This window comes from Carex rostrata, chromosome 12 (assembly GCF_964058835.1).
Source record: "Carex rostrata chromosome 12, lpCarRost1.2, whole genome shotgun sequence".
Lineage (NCBI taxonomy): Eukaryota > Viridiplantae > Streptophyta > Magnoliopsida > Poales > Cyperaceae > Carex > Carex rostrata.
Window position 1 is genome coordinate 11,600,538 of NC_135929.1, and position 24,997 is coordinate 11,625,534.

The 24,997-nt window shown below is 35.4% G+C and overlaps 4 protein-coding genes and 1 long non-coding RNA gene across 7 annotated transcripts; 2 read left to right on the forward strand and 3 right to left on the reverse strand.

Moving 5' to 3' along the window:
* The first annotated feature begins 809 nt into the window (after nt 1-809).
* LOC144563101 (uncharacterized) lies at nt 810-5,173 on the forward strand. Of its 3 annotated transcripts, none has more exons than XM_078312492.1 (4): nt 810-1,520; nt 2,166-3,008; nt 3,952-4,349; nt 4,650-5,173. In XM_078312492.1, the coding sequence occupies exons 1-4, from the start codon at nt 1,118-1,120 to the stop codon at nt 4,740-4,742; spliced, it is 1,737 nt and encodes a 578-aa protein (XP_078168618.1). In that variant the 5' UTR covers nt 810-1,117; the 3' UTR covers nt 4,743-5,173. The 3 variants fall into 3 exon arrangements, with proteins under 3 accessions (XP_078168618.1, XP_078168617.1, XP_078168619.1); XM_078312491.1 differs by having other exon boundaries at nt 814-1,520; nt 3,946-4,349; XM_078312493.1 differs by having other exon boundaries at nt 815-1,508; nt 3,946-4,349.
* A 693-nt stretch (nt 5,174-5,866) lies between these two features.
* LOC144563048 (nitrobindin heme-binding domain protein) lies at nt 5,867-7,997 on the reverse strand. Its single transcript, XM_078312414.1, has 4 exons — nt 7,694-7,997; nt 7,273-7,413; nt 6,673-6,741; nt 5,867-6,112 (listed from the first exon to the last, which is right to left on the reverse strand). The coding sequence occupies exons 1-4, from the start codon at nt 7,877-7,879 to the stop codon at nt 5,993-5,995; spliced, it is 516 nt and encodes a 171-aa protein (XP_078168540.1). The 5' UTR covers nt 7,880-7,997; the 3' UTR covers nt 5,867-5,992.
* A 955-nt stretch (nt 7,998-8,952) lies between these two features.
* On the reverse strand, nt 8,953-11,928 carry LOC144562578 (pentatricopeptide repeat-containing protein At4g39530-like). Its single transcript, XM_078311768.1, has 2 exons — nt 11,797-11,928; nt 8,953-11,444 (listed from the first exon to the last, which is right to left on the reverse strand). The coding sequence occupies exon 2, from the start codon at nt 11,332-11,334 to the stop codon at nt 8,962-8,964; it is 2,373 nt and encodes a 790-aa protein (XP_078167894.1). The 5' UTR covers nt 11,335-11,444; nt 11,797-11,928; the 3' UTR covers nt 8,953-8,961.
* Nucleotides 11,929-14,073: 2,145 nt separating this feature from the next.
* On the forward strand, nt 14,074-17,315 carry LOC144563470 (uncharacterized). The gene is made up of 4 exons (XM_078312947.1): nt 14,074-15,771; nt 16,132-16,239; nt 16,383-16,492; nt 16,975-17,315. The coding sequence occupies exons 1-4, from the start codon at nt 14,130-14,132 to the stop codon at nt 17,056-17,058; spliced, it is 1,944 nt and encodes a 647-aa protein (XP_078169073.1). The 5' UTR covers nt 14,074-14,129; the 3' UTR covers nt 17,059-17,315.
* A 1,904-nt stretch (nt 17,316-19,219) lies between these two features.
* LOC144563301 (uncharacterized) lies at nt 19,220-22,125 on the reverse strand. The gene is made up of 5 exons (XR_013514308.1): nt 21,867-22,125; nt 21,010-21,084; nt 20,523-20,566; nt 20,220-20,328; nt 19,220-19,732 (listed from the first exon to the last, which is right to left on the reverse strand). It is a non-coding gene; the product is annotated as an uncharacterized LOC144563301 (long non-coding RNA).
* Between the last annotated feature and the right edge of the window lie 2,872 nt (nt 22,126-24,997).

A 24,997-nucleotide genomic window follows, 5' to 3' on the forward strand; every position in this document is an offset into this window, starting at 1 on the left:
CCTTTACCCTTTAGCCCCGACATTTTTATTTTTACTCCATTAAAAAATTATTTTAATAATAATAACCAAAGTTTAGCAACAATTTTAAAAATACCCCACCCGTGGAAATTTTTCACGGGCTGGAATTTTAATTCCTTTTTTTTTTTATAAAACAGAAATTTGTTTTTATTTTTTATTTTTTGTATTGAAATATTATAAATGTTGGATATATTTCTTTGAAAATAGATGGAATACAATATAATTTGATTTATTAGAAAGACTGTAACAAATAACCCGGATCAATATTTTTCAGGTCGGATTTTTCGCGGCTGTAAGAAAAATTAATATATTTTTGTATGTGTTATTGGAAAAAAAATAAAAATGCTTAGATTCTGAGTTATTGATCCCGGTTCAAAAGTCACTTCTATGTAATCTAGAAAATATTGTGATCCTTCTAGGACATTTAATTTATGGAAAGTTGTATCTATTTAAAAAAAAAAAAAAACTTTAAGTTATTTAATAATTATTATTCAAAAAGAATTCTCAAAACAGATACAACTTTTTATAAATTAAATGTCCTAGAAGGATCACAATATTTTCTAGATTACATAGAAGTGATTTTTGAACCGGGATCAATAACTTAGAATCTAAGCATTTTTATTTTTTTCCAATAACACATACAAAAATATATTAATTTTTCTTACAGCCGCGAAAAATCCGACCTGAAAAATATTGATCTGGGTTATTTGTTACAGTCTTTCTAATAAATCAAATTATATTGTATTCCATCTATTTTCAAAGAAATATATTCAATATTTCTAATATTTCAATACAAAAAATAAAAAATAAAAACAAATTTCTGTTTTATAAATAAAAAAAAAAGAATTTTTCAGCCGGTGAAAAATTTCCAATGGTGAAGTATTTTTAAAATTGTTGCTAAACTTTGGTTATTATTATTAAAATAATTTTTTAATGGGGGTAAAAATAAAAATGTCGGCCTTTAGCCCCTCCCCCTCCCCCTCCCCTTTGCCAAGTTTCCGACCAAAAACCCTTTCACAATTGCCCAAAGCCCTTCCTCTCTCCTCTCTTCGCATCAATTTCCGATCAAAAACCCTTGATTACGATTTCGGGAAATGACATGTGGCCCCCACTGTCAGTGAAACACGAATTCCCTGAGCAACTACCACTGCCGGAGACAAGCCCGATCGCAGATGGCAATGGAGATTTGGTGGAGTCGCACAGGCTGATTAATTTGGAGCGATCATCTCTGTTGATGGTGAAACCTGAGATGGCCACGACATTACCGGGAGGAAATGAACCTTTTGAGTGTCAGGAAGCATCGCCTTTGTCAGCACAGGGATTTACTGGTAGCAAAAGCCTCGACGATTTACCGCCTTCACCACCACCTTTGCCATGGGTTTGTGAATCAACTACTGTTCCTGAAGAATCAGAATACAAAAACAGGGACCCACTTGTAAGTGATACTAGAGATTCCGAGACAACAGCACCGCCTGAAATAAGAACTAAGGGTATTTCTCCTGGTTGGCATCCCCCTAATTTTTTTTTTCCTTCTTGAACATATACTGAAGAAAGACCAATGAAACTTGAGCTCTTACTGTTATTTAATTGGTATTGTATGGTAATTATGGTTTTATATCTAGTAAAATATCTCAAGCCAGTGTAACAAAAAGAAATATATCGGTATTGAAGATTGACCATAGAAACTCAACCAGAATAAATTTGAGCTCTTACTGGTTATTCAATTGGTTTGTACGATAATTGTGGATCTACGTCTAGTAAAATCTCTCAAGCAGTTTACTGGTAGTTCATTCAGCAGTTTTTGACATTTAGCTAGATGTTACTGGTGTTATTTCGTTTGTGTTGATAGTTGATGGTTTTGTGTTGCAAACTTTTTTCTGGTTTCAGATTGTAGTAGGATATGTGATTTACTTTGATGTACCAGTTACTTTGTAGCAGGATATGCAAACAGGTACCAGAGGTTTGGTACCACGTCCGATAAAAACTTTGTAGGTTTCGTTTCTTAATGAAATCAGTGGTATATACCACTTTTAACAAAAAAAAAAAAAAAATCTCTCAAGCAAGTATAACAAAAAATATTATTCTGTGAAACATATCATGCTTACAAAAGGTCCATTAATATGATTTTCTTTGTTTGGAAATTGCAGGTTGTTTGAAAAATACGATCCCTGTAAGTGTGTATGCTGGAGGTGAAGTCCAGTTTAACCATATGGGAGTGGCTTACAGTATTTCTCCATCTGTTACATATTTAGGTACTGAACGTACCACTTTTAAAGATGTGACAGATGAGATATATAAGGTTCTAAAATTATCCGAGGACCTGGTTTCATTAAATATCCAGGCTCGGTATAATGCAGTGTCAACCGGGCCATTCTTCTTTACCTTACTTGCAATCAATGATGAGAAAGCATGGCGGCTGATTTATGAAATGGCAGTATCAGGAATGAATTGGCGCATTATTGAATTATATGTCGAATTTGTACCAAATCAGACATGTCAGAATTACAATTCCAATCCAACTATGCCACATAATGCTCCTGTGCAAGGCTCCTGCTCAAGGCCAAATCCAATTCCAAGAAATTTCCCTATCAAGAGCAGCAGAACCCAGCAGAATACGCCCATGCATGCTAAACCTTCTCAAACTGAACCAAAACCTCCACTGCCACTAATTTCTGAATTAACGATGCTTGAATCTGAATGTGACAACGTAAATCCCGTGACACAAAACCCTCGAACAGTACACAAGACACCTGACCAATTAACCAAGGCTTGCCAGCCAGATGTCAGCATGATCCCACTTGTAAGTGGAACAACTGACACGGGGCCAACTGGCGATGAACAAATGGAGGTTTCCCAGATAGACACCAATAAGGATGATGAGGTGGCAATCTCAGATAGACCACCAACAGAGATGGCCCCACCTGGAAGTGATACGAGGGATTCCGAGACACCAGCCCCACTTGCAAAGAGAATTCTGGTTATTCCTTCAGGTGAGTCCCCTATCATTTTAACTGCTTGTGTTGGTGACTTAATTAACACTTGATATGCAACGAGATACTTCACCACCAAAGAAAATCAGAAGGAGAAAACCTCTTACTGGTACTTAATTGGTGTGGATGCTAACTTTGGTTTTTCATCTGGTTAATCCTCTCAAACAAGTTCTATAAATTATTAGCCTAAAAAATATTGTGATTACAAAAAGTCTGTTGGAAATTGCAAGCTGTTTGCAAAATATGGTATAGTTTTTTTCATTTTAGATTTTTTTTTTTTTTAAGAACTGGGAAGATGATGAAATTATTTTGATGGCATGGGAGGAACCATACCAAGTGTGCGGTTCCTTTGGGAATTTTCTAAGGAACCGCATATTTGGTGTGGTTCTTTAGCGTGCCACAGCGCCACCGTTCTGCAGTCACAAAAAATCCTATTTGATGCGGTTCCTTCATGTTTTGTCTTTTTGCGCCGTGCTACCTCTCTCTCCCTTCTTTCTTTTCTTCTCCTCAAAGGCTCGGACCGAACCCCTTTCATCTTCCCTCTTCCATGGCATTTTGGAAAAGAAATAATTTGTACTTCTCATTTTGTTGCCCATTTCACATTCCATTAACAAATAAATCTCTTGTTTGAGAGAAGAACTCAAAATATTTAGATCGACAACTTGACAAGGTAAATTGCCTTTAATATTTTAATTATTTTTTTCTGGAATTTAGGTTCCAAATTAAAATATGATTTTTAGAATGTGGATAATTGAAGTGTTGAATTGCATGAATTGATTATTAATTTATTGTATTAAATTATTGTTGTGATTTTAAATTTAGAGGTTATATTGGGTAAAATTTGTGGTCATTTAGACTAGTTGTTTTTTTAACTTTGACAATTTTGTAAATTTCATAGACGAACAGTTAAATTACTTAAATCCTAAATTATTTGCAGAGACAGATATGAAGAAGGGGAACTCTCATGTGCCAAAGGTTAGTGATGGTGAGAGGAAAATTCAGAAGGGCAAGGGCAAAGCCAAAGCCAAGGGAGGAAAGGGATTTGGAAATGACAAAGGCAAGGGGAAGGCCCCGGTGGAGACCACGAGCGCTTCCAGGCACAAAGCTCATTCTGATGCCGAGTGCTACTATTGTAAGAACAAGGGGCATTGGAAGAGAAATTGCGCATTGTACCTTGCCGACCTGAAGGCTGGAAATGTTCCAAACTCGTCAGGTATCTTTGTTAGTAATGTTCCATCTGATGTTGAGTGCTGCTATTGTAAGAACAAGGGACATTGGAAGAGAAATTGCCCATTGTACCTTGCCGACCTGAAGGCTCTTGAAATTTTCCGATCTCGTCAGGTATCTTTGTCACTAAAGTTTATCTGGCTTCTTCTATTTCCGATTGGGTATTGGATACCAGATCTTGTTTTGCAATGGATGGGAGATTGTCAGAATTTGTGTTCCTCATGGCAGCCTCTTGAGGATATTATACAGTTTGGCATTGTTTAACCTCATGCTCAACAACATGCTTTTTTTTACAATGATCAGTGCATTTTGCTGGTCAATCTGGAAGATAAGAAATGATGTTTGTTTTAATAATCATATTGTTCCTTCAATTAGAAATGCTATTATACTCGTTCTTTGTTGGAATCTTGATAGGTGGAAGCCAGTGTCCCCCTCGATGATACTTTGGAAGGACATTCAATGGTGACTGATGCGGGGTCTGCTAGTACCCCTGTTGGATTGCTTTAGTGATCCAAAGTGGAGGAACGAATATTTTTGTATATAGCTTCCATGAATAGCAAGAAGCTTGGTTTAATTCTTGTAATAAGTGGGCTTCTGTTTAAGCCTTAGTTTTGAACTTTGGTTGTTGTTTTTCTACTACTGGTACATGTGGTACCAGAGAGGATCAGTTTGTTAGATAGAATAAATGGGTTGTGTTTGATTGGCTAGGTATATGATGCTAAAAGAGAAAGACAGATTTAACTAGTTAGTTTTGCTCATGTACCAGTTACTGTACAGTAGAGGTGAGACAACTTAGTTAAAATCAATGATGTTAAAGAGTCACTTGCTGAGACCAAAATAGCCAGGGTTTTATATAGGCTGATAGAAACAAAATCATAGGAACATGTAATACTGATACATAGTTCAATACATAGGCTTTTTGTGGTTCTGAAATTGGTAAAATTCCTTTTAATATTGGATTTACCACCGCGTGTAGTTTAATATTTGTGTTATATCTTGTTTGGCTTATTTTAGTAATATTAATTTACAATCTCATTTAGTTAATTTTGTAAAGATGAGTATTGAATTGTCAAGCTGCAATTTATGCTATTACGAACTTTGCATGTAGCATGTGGCAGCAAAAAAAAAAAAAACTTTTTTGTTCTTTTGGATTGCATATCATTATCTAATTATGATATATTTAGTATTTGCTTGCATATGACATTTATGTGTGTGATTATGCTCTTAGTTCAAAATTTCATATATTTAGGCAATCTTTGTTTGTCTCTTCCATCTCCAAATTTCCAAAATAAGGAGAAGCAAAGTAAAGCTCCATTAGCAAAAATTTAAGCTTTGCTCATGATATATTTTGTTCGGGAATAGTAACCACATCTCAAATTTCATCAGCCGTTTGAATTTGGAATTTAACACTTGAATTCTGGCTGGATTTGGCATATCCTCTAGCTGCTAATATCTTTGATATAAATCCTTGGTAGAAGCTTTTATAAATCAAATGTTTCTCTTCGTTTACGTCAAAATAGTTGGAAAATATGACATTATGGTGCTAGTTTTAGAAAGCAAACCAACAAGTTGGAGGTTGCTTAGCTTGACAAATAGTACTTGTGCCAGTTCTGCGAGGTTTTTTCCGGGTATACATAAAATTCTCTCATAAATTTCAGAAAATTCCCACATGTTGTAGATGAACATTGTATGAGCTAAAGCTCTAGGAAGTTTAAAAAAAGAAGAAGGGTGTTTTCATATTTTGGGAGGAAGAAACATCAGATCTTTCTCAGAATGGCCTGGAGATGTGGTTCTAAATTTGTCACAGTTGTGGCCATCTGAACTGTATATGAGAGCTCTATATCAGTTGCTTTAAATGCTCTTCTTATTTCCTTCACCTGTAGAAAACAAACCAATATTTGGTGAACATATTGAAATTACGATTTTTACTCGGTTTATATAAAATATGAAATATCTCATGAGTCCACATGAAGCATATATAATTATTAGAATAATCCCTTTCTTCCTTGTGTAGAAAAAGGAGACGAACACTCACAAAGAACAGCCAAGTATTCAATATCTTCTTAATAAGTGGGAAAGGGGGGGGTGTTATCAGAATATTTTTCACAATTTGGGGTTGTACACATTGTTACTATCTTGTATGTCTCTACTATTTTATGATGTTTCAATGTATGTGAGATATTTCACAATAAGGTCCTCCTGAAACTACTCATTTGCACTATAGCCAAAAGGACCCGAAAAATGCTATTCTTGTCAAAAGAAAAGGGGGGGGGGGGGGGGGGGGGGGGGGGGGGGGGGTTCAAACCATACAAGACTTTCTATAGTGGAGATTGGAACAAAAATACTATTTTTGAAGTTCTTTTTTTTTTTAATTTATGTTTTATTTGTGCTTTCCACTATAAACAAATATGAACATCCAAATTCAAATAGAGAGTACCTTTGATGCATTTCCAACTAGTTCACTTTTTAGTTCTATAGTTTGATGCTCGGCATCTAATGAACCTTTCTGCACATAAGTTAAGATTTAAAAAAGAAAGAAGAATAAGAATGTTTTCAGAAATTACAACCAAATATTTGCATGTTTTATTCACTACCCCCCGTATTTTGAACTTCTTTAGACGCTGAAATTGTAATTTCAAATTGACTACATGATCATTATACCCTTAATTGAGATTAAAACTAACTGTGATGCTATCCATTGTACAAAGTTGAAATCTAAGTGGTCAACGAAAAAGCAGTCAAAGTAGCTTGCTAGAATTAACAGAAAATTGATCAGATCTGGACCGTTTGATCTGTATTGAAATCTGTGCTCCCGGTTTAGATTAATAGGGCGGTTTATAGTTTTAAATTCCGCACAAATCTTAAAACGGATTGCACGGTCCAGAAAGGACATCAGACAGAATTTGGTCTGATGCCCATTGGATACACCCCGTTACCACCTTTACACACCACTAACTATCTAATCAGTAAGAAAACAAGCAAGCAAAATCTGAATAAGCACCAATCACATCTTCTAAGATAGAGAGAGAGAGATAACCTGTACTTCAACGAGGCCGGTGCTCTGAGCAATGACGACCTCAACGGACCTGTCAGATTTCAAGCGCCAATAGCCGCTCTCGGCATGCATTGGCTCTCCTGATTCCAACTTCCATGTCTTCTGGGTGTATGCTATCACTGGCTACAAATCCACAATAATTCAAAATGCTAGATAAGTAGATACAGCGAAAATCAAATCAATTGCATTATTATCCCTTTCTTCATAGTCATAGATTCATTTGTGTATTTTCTTTTTTAGAATATAAATTAAGAAACCATTGGTAATCGGAAAACTTATACAGAGCAGTTTTGACTTCGTGCAGCGCACGGACCATAGAATCAGAACAACGCTGCATATGGTTCGTGCGCTGCATGAAGTGAAAATTGCTCTGTTAAACCCAGAAAAGAAAAGAGAGGAGAACCTTGCCAGAGTGGGAGAAGAAGAGTTCCTCGCCGTAGCGAAAGGATTTGATGGTCGGAAAACCGCCCTCTCCCTCACCGCTCCATCTCCCAAGAAGAAACTGTAGTGGCGCTATGGCTGGGTGCAAAGGCAGTTCACTCACCGGCGGAGGACCCGATCCCGATCTGGCTTCTCCGCTTCTCTCCATGGATTCTGTATTTGTATATCCGTTATGGCGTTATCAGATTCCAGAACTAGTAATAATAATAAAAGTCTAAAAGAGTGTGGGTGGGGTCTTTTTGCATTTCAGCCCTCGACAGTTTCTGCAATTATTTAAAGAGGAAACTATTGTCGGTTTTAAGGGAGAAATTTAGATTATAGACATGTTACTTTTATGGATTAAATTTGAATTAGAATGGAAATTTTGACTTTTTAAAATTTGATTTCAATATTTTATTCCAAACTATATGCAAAATAAGATATAAGTAAAAAAAAATTGAAAAAAAATGGAGATGACTCCATTCCTTTAATGTGGCATTGTGACTCTACAGATAATTAATTATTATAATTTTTATACGGATGAAGCGCGTATAAATATTAGTGCAGACAGCTCAGAGATATCATACTGAATTTGATCTAATGCACATTAAACCACCCAATCTGTGGTGGACAGCTTCTGGCATACGACATACTTTTCTGATGGTAATGGCAGCTGATAATGTTATTCACAATGTTGTAAAAAAAGTCTATTTAGATTGATTAGTCGCTGACGGTAACTAAACTATCACAGGTCTTTCCAATGAATTGGTCGATTATTTCTGATTATAACCGATTATTCCCGATTAATCGCTTGACAGTACTCTATAACCACATACCGTTGTTTACAACACTGGTTTTTCATTTTGTAGCATACTCTAGCAAATATCCTATGGAAAGATCAGAAAATCTGCATCCTCAGACCAGCACCTATTTAGAAAAGAAGTCGTTCCGTTATTAGAAGTAGAAGCTTAAACAAATTGCAGTCTAAAATATAAAAATAATATTTTTAAAAAATTATACGCATAAAAGAGGCAAAGCCAATTGCAAGGCTATTCAAATAAAATGAACACAACAAAATCATGAGAATCGAGGCTCGCAATTGGCTGATTAATGAAAAACATGATAATTTTTAGTATAAAAAAAAAATATCCCTACGGAGAATCCCTGCCAAGTCAACCAACCTCATCAAGACAACTAAATCTAAAAGAAATCAAGCATATGAATCAAACAGAGACATTCTTTGCAAACAAATCATGCATATTTATCTCTACAAAGATCTAAATCAAATACTTGAATCTTTTTCATCACCTGAATTACACTATATCCTGGTTCTTTACTCCAACACTGCAAATTTAAATATATTCTTACTCTAGCTACATTTTCCCACATACCCTTAGATGCATAAATATTCGACAAAAGGGTGTACACACCACTGTCAGTGGGGTCCTTCGTCAGTATCTTATCAGCTGCATGCTCTCCAATTTCTATATTACCAAAAACCCTACATGCACTCAATAAGATCCTCCATAGGACTGGTGCTTGCTCAACTGGTAATTGTTCGATGAAAACTTTAGCCTCATTTAACCTCCCCAATCGGCCAAATGAATTAACAATTGAAGAATGATGTTCTATTCCAGGTTCAATACTGTATGTTTCCTTCATAGACTTAAGATGGTGCAAACCTAACTCGACATGTCCTGCATGTGCACATGCTGTCAGTACGCCAATAAACGTTACGTAACTAGGGTTTATGTTTTTTTCTCTCATCAGGTTAAAAACTCTAAGTGACTCCTCTGCTTCACCATTCTGTGCAAAAGTCGAAATCATGGCATTCCAACAGACCACATCTTGTGTGCTAGTGGAGTTGAACAGTAAACAAGCTTCTTTCACGCAACCGCATTTACCGTACAGGTCTATTAGTGCACTTGAAATGTGTGAATCTGAACTCAGGCCAAACTTTATGACAAGATTATGGAGTTGAAAGCCATGAAAAATGCAAGTCAGATTGCTTGCAGCAGTTATAAGTGCAGCAAAAGTTAGCTTGTCAGGTGTAGGACCATTTGCATGTAGGTGCTGAAAGAGTTTCAATGCCTCCTTATGTTGTGAATTCTGAGTGTACCCCAATATCATTGCATTGACAATTACCAAATCAGGCTTGGCTACCAGATCAAAAACTAATCTTGCATCTCTAGTAAAGCAACACTTTGAATAAACATCAACTAAGGCACTGCCAATAGACAGATTCAACAAAATGCCAGTTTTAACAACTAAACTGTGGATTTGTCTGCTCAAGTTGACAGATAACAGCTCTGAAGAAACGCCAAGAACACTAACAAATGTGAGAATACTTGGAGTTACTGATCTAGATCTCATACTATTGAATAAACACACTACCTCCTTGATTTTCTTGTGCGCCGAGTAACCTTCAATCATGGTATTATAAGAAATTGTATCGTCCTTTGCAAAATAATCAAATACAATCTGTGCATCTGCTAACGAGCTACATTTGCAATACATGTCAATGAGACAGTTTTTGACATAATCATCGGAATCTAAGTTGGCCTTTATGGTATAACAATGTACTTCTTTCCCTTGAGTTAAGGCCCTCAACGAGCCACAACAGCATAGGATGCTTGTGCTAGCAAAAGAATCAGGTTGTAGCCCGGAATGGGTCATTTCTGAAAACAATCTCATGGCCATGAAATTGGAAGAACTTTTCATGTAACCCGCAATCAAGGTTGTCCAAGAAACAAGGTTTTTCGCATGCATAGAATCAAACAACTTTTGCGCACTCTCCAACCAACGGCATTTGGAGTATAAATCAATTAGTGTGTTTTCAATAGATATGTCCATCTCAATTCCATTTCTATACAAATATCCATGGATCTGGCTCCCCCCTTTGAGAAAATTAAGTGCAGTACAAGCACTAATTGCACTTGCAAGAATGAACTTATCAGGCTTGATTGGCTCATTTTTCATCAAAGTGAAAAACTTCAACGCCAAATAAGAATTCCCTGTTTGGGTGTAACCAGTTATTACTGCTGTCCAAGTTACTGAGCTTTTAATTGGCATTTCATCAAATATGTAGAATGCATTTTCCATGGTCCCAAATTTAACATAGAACTTTATTAGAGTGGTACCCACAAACCTGTTTGTGCTAAAACCCAATTTAAGTGCAATGTCATGCAGCTGTAGAGCCGAACTCACATCTTTCAACTGGACACAGGCGCGTAACACACTGGAAAGGATATACTCATTTGTGCTACCCCGTGAATATCTTAAAAGGCTTGAGAATAGTGAGAGAGCCGTTTCCTCTCTTCCTTGGCTAGTGTACATGGAGATCATATATGACCAAGAAATCATATTTCTCTCGGTCATTCCATCAAACACCTTGCAGGCAGTAGAAACACTGCCTAATTTTGTATATCCATTCAGTAATAGGTTGTTTAGAAAAATATTCGAATGAAATCCTAAGATAATTAACTGTGCATGGATTGGCGCGACATGAACGTGACAGGTATGATTTGCAATGCATTTTTGCAAGAGACGAGTGAGAGTTTGGGTTCGAGAAATGAGATATTTGACAGAAGAGAAAGGGAGAGCTTTAGTAAGGTTTAATTTCATTTCATACGAGGAACATCTTGGATGTTGAATCCATTTTGACACACACGATGAGCCTTTGTTTGCGGTTTGTGATATTACTAGATATGTGCCTCGCGTTGCTCCGGCAATAGCTGTTGAGGCAAAAGAATAAGTGTATTCAATATTCAAAGTTCAGGTAAGAAAACTATATAAAACAATAGCTGATGCAGTGCGAAGGTAGTTCAAAAACTAAACATAAAACGATACAAAACATATATATACAGTATAGAAGTATTAGATTCTAGTGTTACGTGAAATAAATTAATATTGGTTTACCGATTGTGTTTTGGAGGAGAGATAAGGGTTGTGGGATAGCAATAGCATGTTATCTATTCAAGAGTTTCAATTTTTATGACAAAAGACAAACCTAAACCTTAAATCGGTGACCAACAGAATCCCAAATGGAGCGATAAGACGGAGAAAGTTAGCAACAAACAAGGTTACCTTATCCAACAGAGAGATAGAGAGAGTGAAGCAGTGACTCCAAAAGAAAAGAGCAATTTCTTCGATTGGATGCGCGATTTTGGGAAACTAACGAAGAGAAAGAGATAAAGAGAGTGTGAATTTTAGTGAGCTCAAAGAGAGATTCTGGAAGAAGGTTGTGGAGAGGAGAGAATTTTCGAGAGAAATTTTCGCCAACATCGAAATTCCCAGAGAAAGAGAATCCGTATCACCTCAGTACCTGAGGTGCAATGCCAAATCTGGACCGTTCTTTTTACCTGGCACGAATTGCAAAGCAGATCCCCTATAGCTTCAATAGGCACCAGATCTAATTTGAATCAGCTGAGATTAATCTGGACCGTCTGTTTTGTTAGATTGTACCTCAGGTATCTGGGGGGACACGAACTCAGAGAAAGAAGCGTGGCGATGAGAGGGGTGCAAAGGTTGAGATTCGGATTATTGAATCAAATAATCCAGACTGTCAGATTTAAGTACTGTAGCATCTATCAAAAATTGGATTCATAGATAGATAGATAGATGTGTATTAGTTTTTATATATAATTTAATTATTTGATATTTAATTAAATTTCTTTCATTATGAAAATTATATGAACAGTGGAACTTGTATCAAATATTCCTAATGTTAATGTTTATGATGTGTATAAGTGTTGTAAAAGACGGTTTTAACGGCCGTTTAATCGTTAACTGTGGCCAAACTATTAGAATACACTTAACGGATATTTGTTTGTAGATAAAAATGATTAATCAGCCGTTTTACCGTTTAATAGTCCGTTTATTCCCTTTTATTCTAATAAATATTTATTTTCACATTGTTTTTTTTTCTGTGTTAGTGTATGATAATCTCATTTATTCTCATTTTGTCTCGCTGAAATTCTGTATTGTAGTTTTATTTGTGCTTGAATTTACATCTAATATCTTTTTTATATATTTTTTTCTTCTTACTTACTTTGATATTGATTAATTATTCTATTATTTATATACCATATATTTTTCTTACTTACAAATGTAATTTTTTCAATTAGTACAACGTGTTCATTTATGAAATTTAATTGTTATCATAAACTAAATTCAGTGATTTTATGTTGAAATGTTTCATTTCTTTCAAATAATATGTTATTAGTATTTGAAAAAACTTAATTCTCAAATTTAATTTTTTTATTAAATAAATGTGTTACTTACACATATAAAATACTTATGCGTTAAGAAGAAATAAACGTAGTATCATGTTATAATAATAAAACTAAGTTAAATTAAGTTTATTTGATAAGTTTAATGAGTTAAATAGATTATTTTTAATAAATTAGGATATATATACATAAATTAATAAAAATATTAAATTGTCCGCATAATTACGATTAATCAGTCGCATACCGATTAATCGCTCGATGATACCCCATCCGTCCGACAACCGCATACCGTTACTTACAATACTAAAGTGTAAAGTATTATTTACTCGTCAGATTGAAAATAAGAGATATTAAATTTACAAAAAATAAATTCAATACATACACAATTATAAAACTAAATATTAAGATATATATCAGTCAAACATAAATAAGATAAATTAAATCAAACTAAATATATTAAATTAAAATAATTCATGTAAATATCAATTAAATTTTAATTTATTTGATTAAACCGAAACAAAAATTAAATCTAACTAAATATAAAAAATTAAAATAATTCAATTTGAACTGAACTATTTAAATTGAAAAAACGAATTATTTAATCTGAAATTTGATAGGTTCAGTTGAAACCAAATAAACGGATCCAACGACCTGATTCGGAGGGTCCGATCCGCTTTAATTTGATCCGACTGGAATGTATAACCTCAAGTCCGCATCGTCTGCATAGCATCTTTTGAATAACGCATCTTGACCGTCTGATTTTAAACGGAGCCAATCCGATCACAGCATTTATTTCAGAGGCCTTTAGTATTAGTGTAGATCTAGTGCACACAAATATTAAAGCCTATCGAACGGTACACATGCATTAACTCAATAAATTCTTTTTTGAGTTAATGCAGAGCAAACGAATTCCTAGAACCTCGTCCTGCGCTCTCCGAATTCGCATCCTCTGAGATATCTCATATTTTGCGTGACTATATGGAATATCTCAATCGTTCAAATATGTTCTGCACGAATCTCAAAGCTCAATAATACTGCCCTGCTCTATCCGCGAATAAGAACCTGACACGTCGGTCACGCAAAATATGAGATACCTCAGAGGATACGTACTCGCCTTCTCCGACCCATTCGCTCTCGCTCTCTCTCATCGCCGAAGCGAAGGCTCGGAGCCTCTAACAATTATACAATATGGCTAGTTCGCCGGAAATGGAGCCGCCTGGATTCGAACAAATCTCCCGACCGCCGTCTACGCCACTACCACCGCCGTCGGAATCTCCACCTACTCAAATCGATCCCCTGAACTCGAATTCGCCTGACGCGGCCCCACCTGGATTCGAAAACCCAAATGCGTATCCGGTTATGTGTGGAACTGACACGTGGGACCCACCGACATTTGATAAAAATTCCACTGAGCTACCAGCGCTGGAGACAAGCTCAATTGGAAATGGATGTAGAAGCGATGAATACCGAGAGACGGGGATGGGCCCACATGTAAGCGAGAAGCCGGAGGTGGCTGCAGTCCCATTTAAGCAGGAGACTGTTGACCCGTTTCAGTCGGTGAGCAGCGCAACCGAAATAAAAACCCTAGGACCTCTACTAGAGCCACCAGAAATTGAAAACCCCATGGAAAGTATGACAGTGGGTCCACAGAAGATTGAAATTCTTGATCCAGCAATGTGGGTCCCGCCGCCGCCACCTTCGGAATCCTCGGAGAAAAACTTAATTGGAGATGAATTGGAGGGGACACAGATCGAGGAAGGAACCTTTGAAACTGTGGCGAAACCTGAGACAGCACCAGGGTTGATTGGAAATGAAGCCCCATTTGGGTGTCAGACTCCACCGCTTCTACCAGTGCCGGTATTTCAATCACTGGTACCTGAATCTGTATCTGTATCTGTATCTGTATCTGAGAGCCTTGGCCTCCCACCATCACCACCTCCACTGCCATCACTTTCTGAATCAATACTACCTGAATCTAGTCATCAAAACTTGGACCCACTGCCACCATTGCCACCACTGCCATCACCGCTGCCGCCACCTCCACCTCCACCTCCACCTCCATCTTTAATTGTACATGATACACCTTCACTAACTGTAGTGAAATCAGAATATGATAGTTTAAACCAAAATACCTGTGACAATGGTCTCATTGAAGATGCAATCCCATCTGAACATTACACTGTGGGCTCAGCACAGCTACCACTGGCCCCACAAGAAGTTGAAATTCTTGATCCAACAATGCTGCCACCACCACCACCTCCTCCCACACCACCTCCCCCTCAATTTAAGTGTGAATCGGTGGTTCCATTGTTACCAGAAATGACTGAACTGAGACGTGACAACCACAACCAGCTCCAACCTCTCAAAGAAGAAATCCAGGACCCACCAATTCAAGTAACAGAGATAGTTTCGTGTTCAAATAGAGATGACACTCCTGATATGCTCTCGTTTGAGACAGGCTCACCAGCAAACCAAATTACAGATGAGCCACCAATGAAAAAGTTTCGAAACATGTACGAGATGCAAGGCCAGTTGACACCCGACGCCTATCAACGAGAGGTGGAGAAGTACCCACCTGTAAGTGAGACACCTGAAATGAACTCACATCAAGGGGAAGCCATGGAGACACTGCACATAGATATGGAAATGAGTGACGATGAGACCTTTGACAGGTCACCAACAGACATGGGCCCACCTGGAAGTGATACAAGGGATTCTGAGTCTCCGGAGGAAGCCCCACCTGGATATGATACCAGTGAAGCTCCACCTGGATATGATACAATTGATCCAACCAGTCAAACAGAAATGATATTTCAGGACGCTCTTTCTGGTGGGTCCCTTTCTCATTTCATTATTTTCTTCCTATGTCAATGTCTAATTAAAGTTTTAAACCTCAATGTATAATTAAAGACTGCAATGCTGGGAAAAAAAAAAAGAGCTTAAGGTGAGGATATTTAGCTCTTACTATATACCGGTGTAGCTGCAGTACCAACTATATACAGTTCACACTACATGTAAAAATTGAACCTAGTGCCTTAATAGTGATCTTGTCCTGTAGTTAAAGAAATCTCCTGCAAGTGTATATGTATTTGGTGGTTAATTTGGTTTAGAAATTTGATTTCATGTTAATATGCAACTATAATTGGAGGGATCTTGTAATTTATCGAACTTTACTAATGTCTTAACTTAGGTATGGGCCAAATGGTATGTGGTAGTTGTCATGAGCTTATCTACTATCCACGTGGAGCTCTTCATGTACTATGCACCTGTTGTCAAATCATCAATCTTGTATTAGAAGGTAATATCTCTTTGTTTCTAATTTTATAATGGATACTTCATAATTTATTTTCTAAATGATTCCTGCGTCTATCTTTCTTTGCTCTTAGTTGTAAATCCTATTTTCTTTTGGGTCCATTGTCTGATTTTTGCTTGTTTTTGTAGCTTGCCAAGTTGGTAATATAACTTGTGGGCAATGTTCAATGCTACTGATGTACCCTTTTGGGGCCCCTTCTGTCAGATGCTCTTGTTGTCGTTATGTCACAGAAATTGGAGTAAGTGCTTAATTTTCATTTTCTGGCATATCCCATCATACTAACCACAAAATTATTTTGTCTTAGTTTATGTATTTTTCTTAAATATTCTTTTTGGGGGCGGGGTTGAAAAAAAAGCTAGAATTTTAACCGAGGTTCAAAAGGTATACCTAGGATGTGCATAACAGTTACACATGCCTGTGCTGCAATGGATCAGTATTGTAGTGTCTGATTTGGATGAACTTGGTTTGTTGAATATATTTTAGCTTTTAAATAGAAGGAATATTTCTAAGCATGATGATAATATAGATAGAACCTAAAATAAGTGGCTACTGTTATCTCACCACAAGGACCTCTTGTCAGATCCATGCTGCAAGGATACCATTTGGATTATATACAATTATACACTGCAGTCAGGTTCAGTACCTGTATTGGTACAACTGTAGGGAGGACGGTATTTGTTGCCTCTGTTCTAACTTCTAACCGTTGCATTTCTTTGGCAGGCACATAATATGAGGCCTCCGCTTACTATTCAGCAAGGAGAAGGCTACACTACTTTAGACCTGCAATCAACTGAAATTAGTTAGCATCGAATTGTTCACTAATAAAATGTTTATTGAGGAACTTAGGATAAAAGTTAGAAAGCCTATGAGGCTATGATCTGAAAACAATTTTAGACTTGTAAATAGTAGGTAAGGTACGGGTTCAAATCCTGTTGGCACCATAGGTTTCTTATAATTATATTTATTAGTTTTTTGTTTGAAAATTGTACCCACCATTTAATCATATTTGCAACCAAAACCTATTATACAGATGCTTGCATGCCTAATTGATTACACCAGTGGAATAAAATGGCATGTTCAGTTGATTTCAGATCTATATATATGTTAATAGCCTATGATTTACGCAGAGGTGCAGAATTCTTATCAAGTCTTTCGGGAACTTATTTGAGATTATAGGATTTCGTGACACTTAAGAGAGACCAGTTAGAAAATACAAATTTGAGCTCTTTTCGTTGCTTTCTAGACTGCACATTTCTCGTGTGCTGTCATAACAATTTTTTTTTTATAACTTTTGAGCTCTTTGCTTTAGTCTCAGTAATCTGTTGAAGAAAATGCTGAGGGGTCCAAGCCTTCAGAGATCTTAGCTGGTTCGAAATTTGAAGGTAATCTAAGCACTTTTATTTCAATAACCTTCACATCATAAATCAACTGTACAGATATAGCTGTCTCCTCAATTTTAAAATCAACGTTTATTTTTCTCGGTATTGATTCGTCCCCTGGCACAAGTTGCACCCACAGTTAAAATTATATATATAGAGAGAGAGGGAGAGTGACTAATGTGCATTCGTATGCATATGGGCCGATATGCATACGGTCCAAATTTGAAATTTCAAAATTCAAAATGTTGATCCGAACCGTTCATCTTGTTCTCCATATTAATATGTACTTGGAGACCAAATTTTACATTTTTCTGAATTTTTTTACTATTTATTAAGCCACTTTGAAAATTGTTGATCCAACGGTGGCTTAACAAAACAGTAAAATCAGCAGTCATCGTTGGATCAACAATTTTCAAAGTGGCTTAATAAATAGTAAAAAAATTCAGAAAAATGTAAAATTTGGTCTCAAGCACATATTAATATGGAGAACAAGATGAACGGTTCAGATCGACGTTTTGGATTTTGAAATTTCAAATTTGGACCATATGCATATCGGCCCATATGCATACGAATGCACATTAGTCACTCTCTCTCTCTCTCTATATATATATATAGAGGTTGGCTAAGATCAAAGTGGTAATTCCTGAGCTTTGGTGCTACCAATTCATTTTTTAATTTTCAAATTTCAAAACGTCGATCTGAACCGTTCAAGTTGATCTCTATATTAAAATGTGCTTGAAGACCAAATTTTACATTTTTTTTGATTTTTTTTACTATTTATTAAGTCACTTTGAAAATCGCTGATCCAACAGTGGCTTAACAAAACAGTAAAATCAGAAGCCACCGTTGGATCAGCGATTTTCAAAGTGGCTTAATAAATATTAAAAAAATTCAGAGAAATGTAAAATTTGGTTTTCAAGCACATTTTAATATAGAGAATAACTTGAATGGTTCGAATCGATGTTTTGAACTTTGAAAATTAAAAAACAAATTGGTAGCACCAAAGCTCAGGAACTACCACTTTGATCTTAGCCAACCTCTCTCTCTCTATATTTATATATATATACTAGTATCGTACCCGTGCGTTGCAACGGAGACATGTTATAAGATTGAACAAGTCAAATAATAAATAACAATAAAAGAAACAACAAATGACTACTTAAGTTCAACAACATCCTTTGTTTGTCAGTACATAAACCTTTTTTTTAATTTTTTTTTAATTATTTAGAACACAAATGAAAAATATATACTAAATTCAAAGTTGAATAGGAACTAATGGCGTGCATTGCAACATAAATATATTATAAAAGAATAAAGTGAATTCTCATACAAAATGACATATTTTTATTACAAAAATTAACTAATTATATATTGCACAAAAAGTTCTCATACAAAATGACATAATTTTATAAAATAATAAACAATGAAAAAATAGACAACTTAGATGCGACCATTACATTGATTAAACCAACAGATCTCATACTTGTGCGCACTGGTTCGTGAAACCAATTGATGAGTCCTGCCTTCTATTTCGTGAGATGCATCAGACAAATCCACACTACCATTTGACATGGCATGGAAGGAACTTATTCTCTCTTTTTTAACAATTACCCCTTTAGGTATACCTTCGCATGGATTTGGAGATTTGCACATGTAATGCTTAGATGGTTCAGCTACAATTTGACCTATCAAGTTTGTCACGCTGCCACATCAGAAGTATAATATACAAGGACCAGTTTTGTTTTAGGAAAAAAAAACGAATGAAAGAGAAGAAAAAAAAAACTTGATATTCACAAATTATATATTAAGGCAATTTAATAACCCAACAAACAATTGGTACCACCTCAATTGGTACAAACAGCTGGTATCACAGCAATTAAAACATCCAAAGTTAAAAGTCAAAGAAAACCGAATGTGTCAAAATCTTTATTTTTTTTAGTGCCTGAAGGTTTTGACAACCTGGTCTATTCTCCTCTGGCACAAGGGGCAGCTTGTAAGTTGAGATGAGCAAGCAATACAGCAACACATGGCTGCAACTAAGAAAACATGAACGACTTCTTCTTCTTCAAAGTCTTTATTTCCAAACAAGTTGGGGTAGGCTAGAAAACATGAAAGACAATTAAATATATATTTTTCAAGTAAATACAAATGAATCCAAGAGCTATAGTACTGCGTTGGTATTGAACTTTCTTGCTGCAGTACTAACAAGGTCTAAGTTTTTGTTGAATTTCAATTGAAGTTTAAATCAGCAGTATGAAGAAATTTGATTACTTCAAAAGTCCCTATTGGTATTGGTACCATGTTGTGCTTCATCCAAGCACAATAAGATCTATCCACAAGAAGGTTTTGTCTATATCTGTACTGAGTGGTATTGTATTAGAACTCAGGCATACTACACACCACTACAAAACATGAGAACCTCCCTGACCCCCAACAATCCCTTCACGGTTTCACCCAACTTATTAAATGGCAAATGTCTAAACTACCCCCACCCAACACCTCTCCATAGAAAGTGATCAAATAAAAGAACATTCTTGTTATTCTGAAAGAAACACAAATCAAAATCAGGAAGGTAAAAATACTTACGGGACAAAAACAATATTATACTCTTGTTTGAGGCAAACCACACAAATATCCAGTATCAACCTATCCTTATTTTTATTGTCCTCAACTTCTTCACTGCTTCCATTTAGGGCTGCACAAACACATAAATGAATCTACGTAATAAATCAAACAAAACTTGGTCCAGAAAATGCAATGTGCTACCAAACAGAATAGCACAACTGAGTGTATGCTGAACCAAATTAGAGTTGCAGTGCTTCAGGTTAAACCAGTAATTAATAGAATATATATGTGGGCAACAGGATGCATAAGTTGTTCTTAACAAACCTTCAGCTTCTCTTGATTGTCTTTGTGCAGCAGCTGCTTGAACCCTACAATTATAAAAAAAAAAAATTACCAAATAAAGAATTACTTCAATGTAGAATCAAAGTCAGATAAGAAGAAAACTCTCATACAAAGTCAGATAAGCCGAAATCAATAGCCTTCAATGTAGAATCATCATCTTTCGACGTATAGAGAAAATTATGAATAAAAAACATAAAAATCTCAGTTTTGATTATTTTAAGACCAGATCCAGATAAATTTTATTTAGAAGACATCTTAAATATCCTAAAATAAAACATTCAATTTAATGATTTGTTTATTGCATCATTCTTCAGGAGGGCTTTTTACTTCAATTCTATTTAAAAATAATACATGATATTTAAGCAATTGATGAGCTTAAAATGTAACATGCTTTTTTTCATATATGAAGTTAGGTGAAATATCATTCATGGGCTATAGTTAGAATTCCAGGAGCAGCATGACGCCTTACCAGCAACATGTTTTCCAGTTTCTCAAGTGCAAGGAGGTTCATCATAATATCCATCCTTGGTTTTGCTGCCATTACCTGCATATATTAGGCAATATGTAAAGACACATTTTAATTTTGGACAAAAAAAATAGGTAGAAAAGCACTTGCAAAATTGGATATTTTTAAAATAAATTGAAGTGATTGTTCTGACTTTTTTAATGAATTCCAGATATCTATTAGTTTTGAGGGTTTGCCTGATGGAGTCATTTGATCCTATGTACTTGTTGTTGTGCCGTTTGATTCTATCTGCTTGTCTACAAAGAATATAAAGTTTAAAATTTAACAAATAAAACATTATCTAGAGATGATGGCGAGTTTGGATGGGATGACGATGAACCAAGAAGCTGGAAGAGAGTTGATGAGGCAGAGGTACGGAATTCTTTCAGAACTCTTTGTTTCTTTTGTAAAATTTATATTTTGTATGATACTTTACTCATAGCGATTGAAATTGCACTGTACTAATTGGTTTTGAATTTCTCACTGAAATTTGGAATTTGACTGTCAAATTACTCTCATTTTGGGGTTAAGATAAATATCTTACTTATTCACAGTTTGTGGTAATGGAGTAACTAACATGTAGGTACTGCATCATGCTATTGAAAATTATTCTGGTATAGTTTAAAATTAATTTTAACCTGTAAGTAAGAGCTCAATCCATTAAAAATTGCTGGATTTTTGTTGCTGCATATTTTTTAAATAAATCAGGGTTCTAAATGTAGAAAAAACAATAATAGATAGTAAATATAAGGAAAATAAAACATATTTCAATCTTATACCAGTTAGCTTAAGAAAAGAGTTAGGGTTTAGGGTTTTTGTACCGATCTCAAAATCAGAGGGAAATTAGGGTAGGTCGAGGCAATTGTGAAGAGTCGCTCTTACGACGGCGCTTCAAGGGGGGTGGCTTCGGAGCCACTGGATCAGATCAAGCGGATACTTAGACTGTCTGCTTGTGGGGCCAGGCCAACTGATCACAAGCGAACCCGCACCGTTGAATCTCAATACTGATAGAGCGCGCGCGCGCGAGAGAGAGAGAGATGGTTGGGGCTGAGGCAAGAGAGAGAGAGATGGTTGGGAAGAAAGGGATGGGGAGGGGATGGTTTGGGAAGAAAGGGTCGGGGGTTTAGAAGGCGGCTCGCTGGGAGAGAAATTTCTTTTTTTACGGATCAGCGAAAAAAATTGCGTATCTATGTAATAATATGTGTGACAATACATGTGGCGGGTGTAATTTTCATTAAATTTAGACTTCTACACAGAGAAAGGGTGTATTTAATCAAAAAAAGACAGATTATTTGTTTAGATGGCTCAGATTCAATCTGAATTTCGATCAATAAATCTCAACCACACGACTTTCTGTCATTCAATTCAATTTAAGGTGCATAATATAGAGGAGAGATGAGGAGGGATCTGATTACACCCTTTTTTGGTGACACCGGATTACACCCTATGTTTACAAAGTCCAAACAGTCGATCCAAACTGTTCAACTTGTTGGATATGTTAAAATGTGCTTGCAGATCAAATTTTACATTTTTCTGAATTTTTTTACTATTTATTAAGATGGATAAAAAAATTCAACGGTCTGAATATAGCGATTTTGTTAAATACTTAATAAATAGTAAAAAAAATTTTAAAAATGTAAAATTTGATCTGCAAGCACATTTTAACACATCAAACAAGTTGAACGGTTTTGATCGACTGTTTGGACTTTGTAAACTTTGAAAATAGAGAGTGTAATTCGGTGTCACAAAAAAATGGTGTAATCGGATCCCTCCTCTATCAGTTTTTTTTTTTCAAAAATAATAGTTATAATGATGTGAATCATGCGCATAATTTCCTTTCATGATTACAGTATAATCAAGTCCAAGAACAGTCCAGTGAAGGAAATATACAAATACCAAAGAAATTACAGGGGTCTTTGTATAAATCATGATTCCTTCTGGTACCACTTTCTCTAGGAGCAGAACTCAGGATGACATGATGTTGTGCTTGTACGGTTGTACCTGTACCAACATAAATAAATTATTAATCGGCCTAAACAGCCATTTTTTACAACACTGATACAAATACCAAAGAAATTACAGGAGAACAAAGACCCTTGCTGGCCTTTGTATAAGTCATGATTCCTGCTGGTACCACTTGCTCTAGGAGCAGAACTTAAGATGACATGATGTTGTGCTTGTACCTGTACCGACATAAATAAATTATTAATGTTATATTAATATTACGCATACATTGGGCCTGATGCATTTTCAGTAGAAGTATATATTGCTTCTCAAAGGTATTATTTCACCTTACAGGAATAGTAGCTTGAGATTAGAGCCCAAACCAATTCATGTCATGCAATTATGGAAAGAAGTCTATTCCTGAGCCTAAGCACCCGAAACTAGTGCACCCATACACTGAATTCACATTCTATGAGATCTCTCAAATTTGAGTTGATCTGTGGAAAATCCGGACTGTTCAATTTTTTCCTGTGCAAATCTCAAAGTATAAAGAAAAAACGAACCCTTGCATTTTGAATAGACACAAAAAATTTGATCTGATTTCCGATAAACTGAAAATTTGAACCAATACACTCCTATCCCTCACCTTGTTTGGATGGAGGGCAGAGGAAGGGAGGGAATGGAAAGAAAATAAAACTTTTCTATTAAATCGTGTTTGATTGACAAAATTATGTTGGAGGTGAAAGATTTAACTCTTATATCATTGTAATTAATAGAAATCAATTTCCCTTCCAATTTGGAGTGTTGGACGGAAATAAATTTTGTTGCAAATATTTTTAGAAAAAATAACACAAATGTCCAACTATATATCTTTACCTATATAATTCTCATACAAGTTTTTTTGTCACAATCCTACAACAGCCATTGAATTTTTACTAACCTTTTAAATTTTAATTAACCAAACAAGAAATAAGACGGAAATGAAAGTTAAATTTATTTTCTCTCATTAATTATTTAAACATGAAAATGTTAAATACGTTAATCTTCCTTTCTATTCTATTTCACTCCCTTCTATTTTTTACCTCTTCTTTTCTCTATTCTCCATCCAAACATGGCGAGGGTCTGAGGGACAGGAGTGTATTGGATCAAATTGATTGTTTTTTTATGTATCAAAACTATCTTACTTTTTAAGTTACCATTTCTAAGATTTTGACGAGTTTTAAATAATTCTTATGTCTTGCAACGAGAACAAAATACGATATTAATTAAACAAATAATGTGATAACATGATAACAATAATAATAATACACATAAACCTTCATAACTAAAATAAAAAATTATAACAACACAAATATTAGTATATGTATATATATACTGCAGGAGTGCAGGGGATGTCTCTTGTGCAATTAGCTGGAAAAAGTGGGTTAGAACTAAACCTAAGTTAAAAAGAATAATGAGTTGACATGATTACAACAGTGTCAACCTTTTTGGATAGTTGTTTGTTTTTTCGCTTGCTAAGATAGCAAAAGCTGTGGTAACTGCTGGTTTTATTTTAGATTTTCATCTTTTGTTATAGTACCTGTATTAGTATGATATAATCTGTGTTGTTCTATGAACCAGATAAAAGTATCTGATATGTTAGTGTAATAATCTAGAAGTCAATAATACGATAATTTATCATAAAGCTTTGTTCATGAATTGGATGATTAATATCATTTTGTTGCCTTGAGTATTATTGCATTTATGGATCATTTCGAGTTCATGACTGAAATTGTGAAACTCCATAATATAGATGATATATACTCTTAAAATGTCACTGACCAAGGTAATTAGCAGGAACACTAATTACCGCTGTAAGGTTAGTATGTGGATTAAATGATGGTCAAGTTTTACAGACCATAGACAAGGAGTTGTCATTTTAATCACATAGATATATGTTCCAGGAACATGATATCTGACAGACCCCGAATGAAACATTATACGGAATTGTGTTCGTGTCATTATGCTT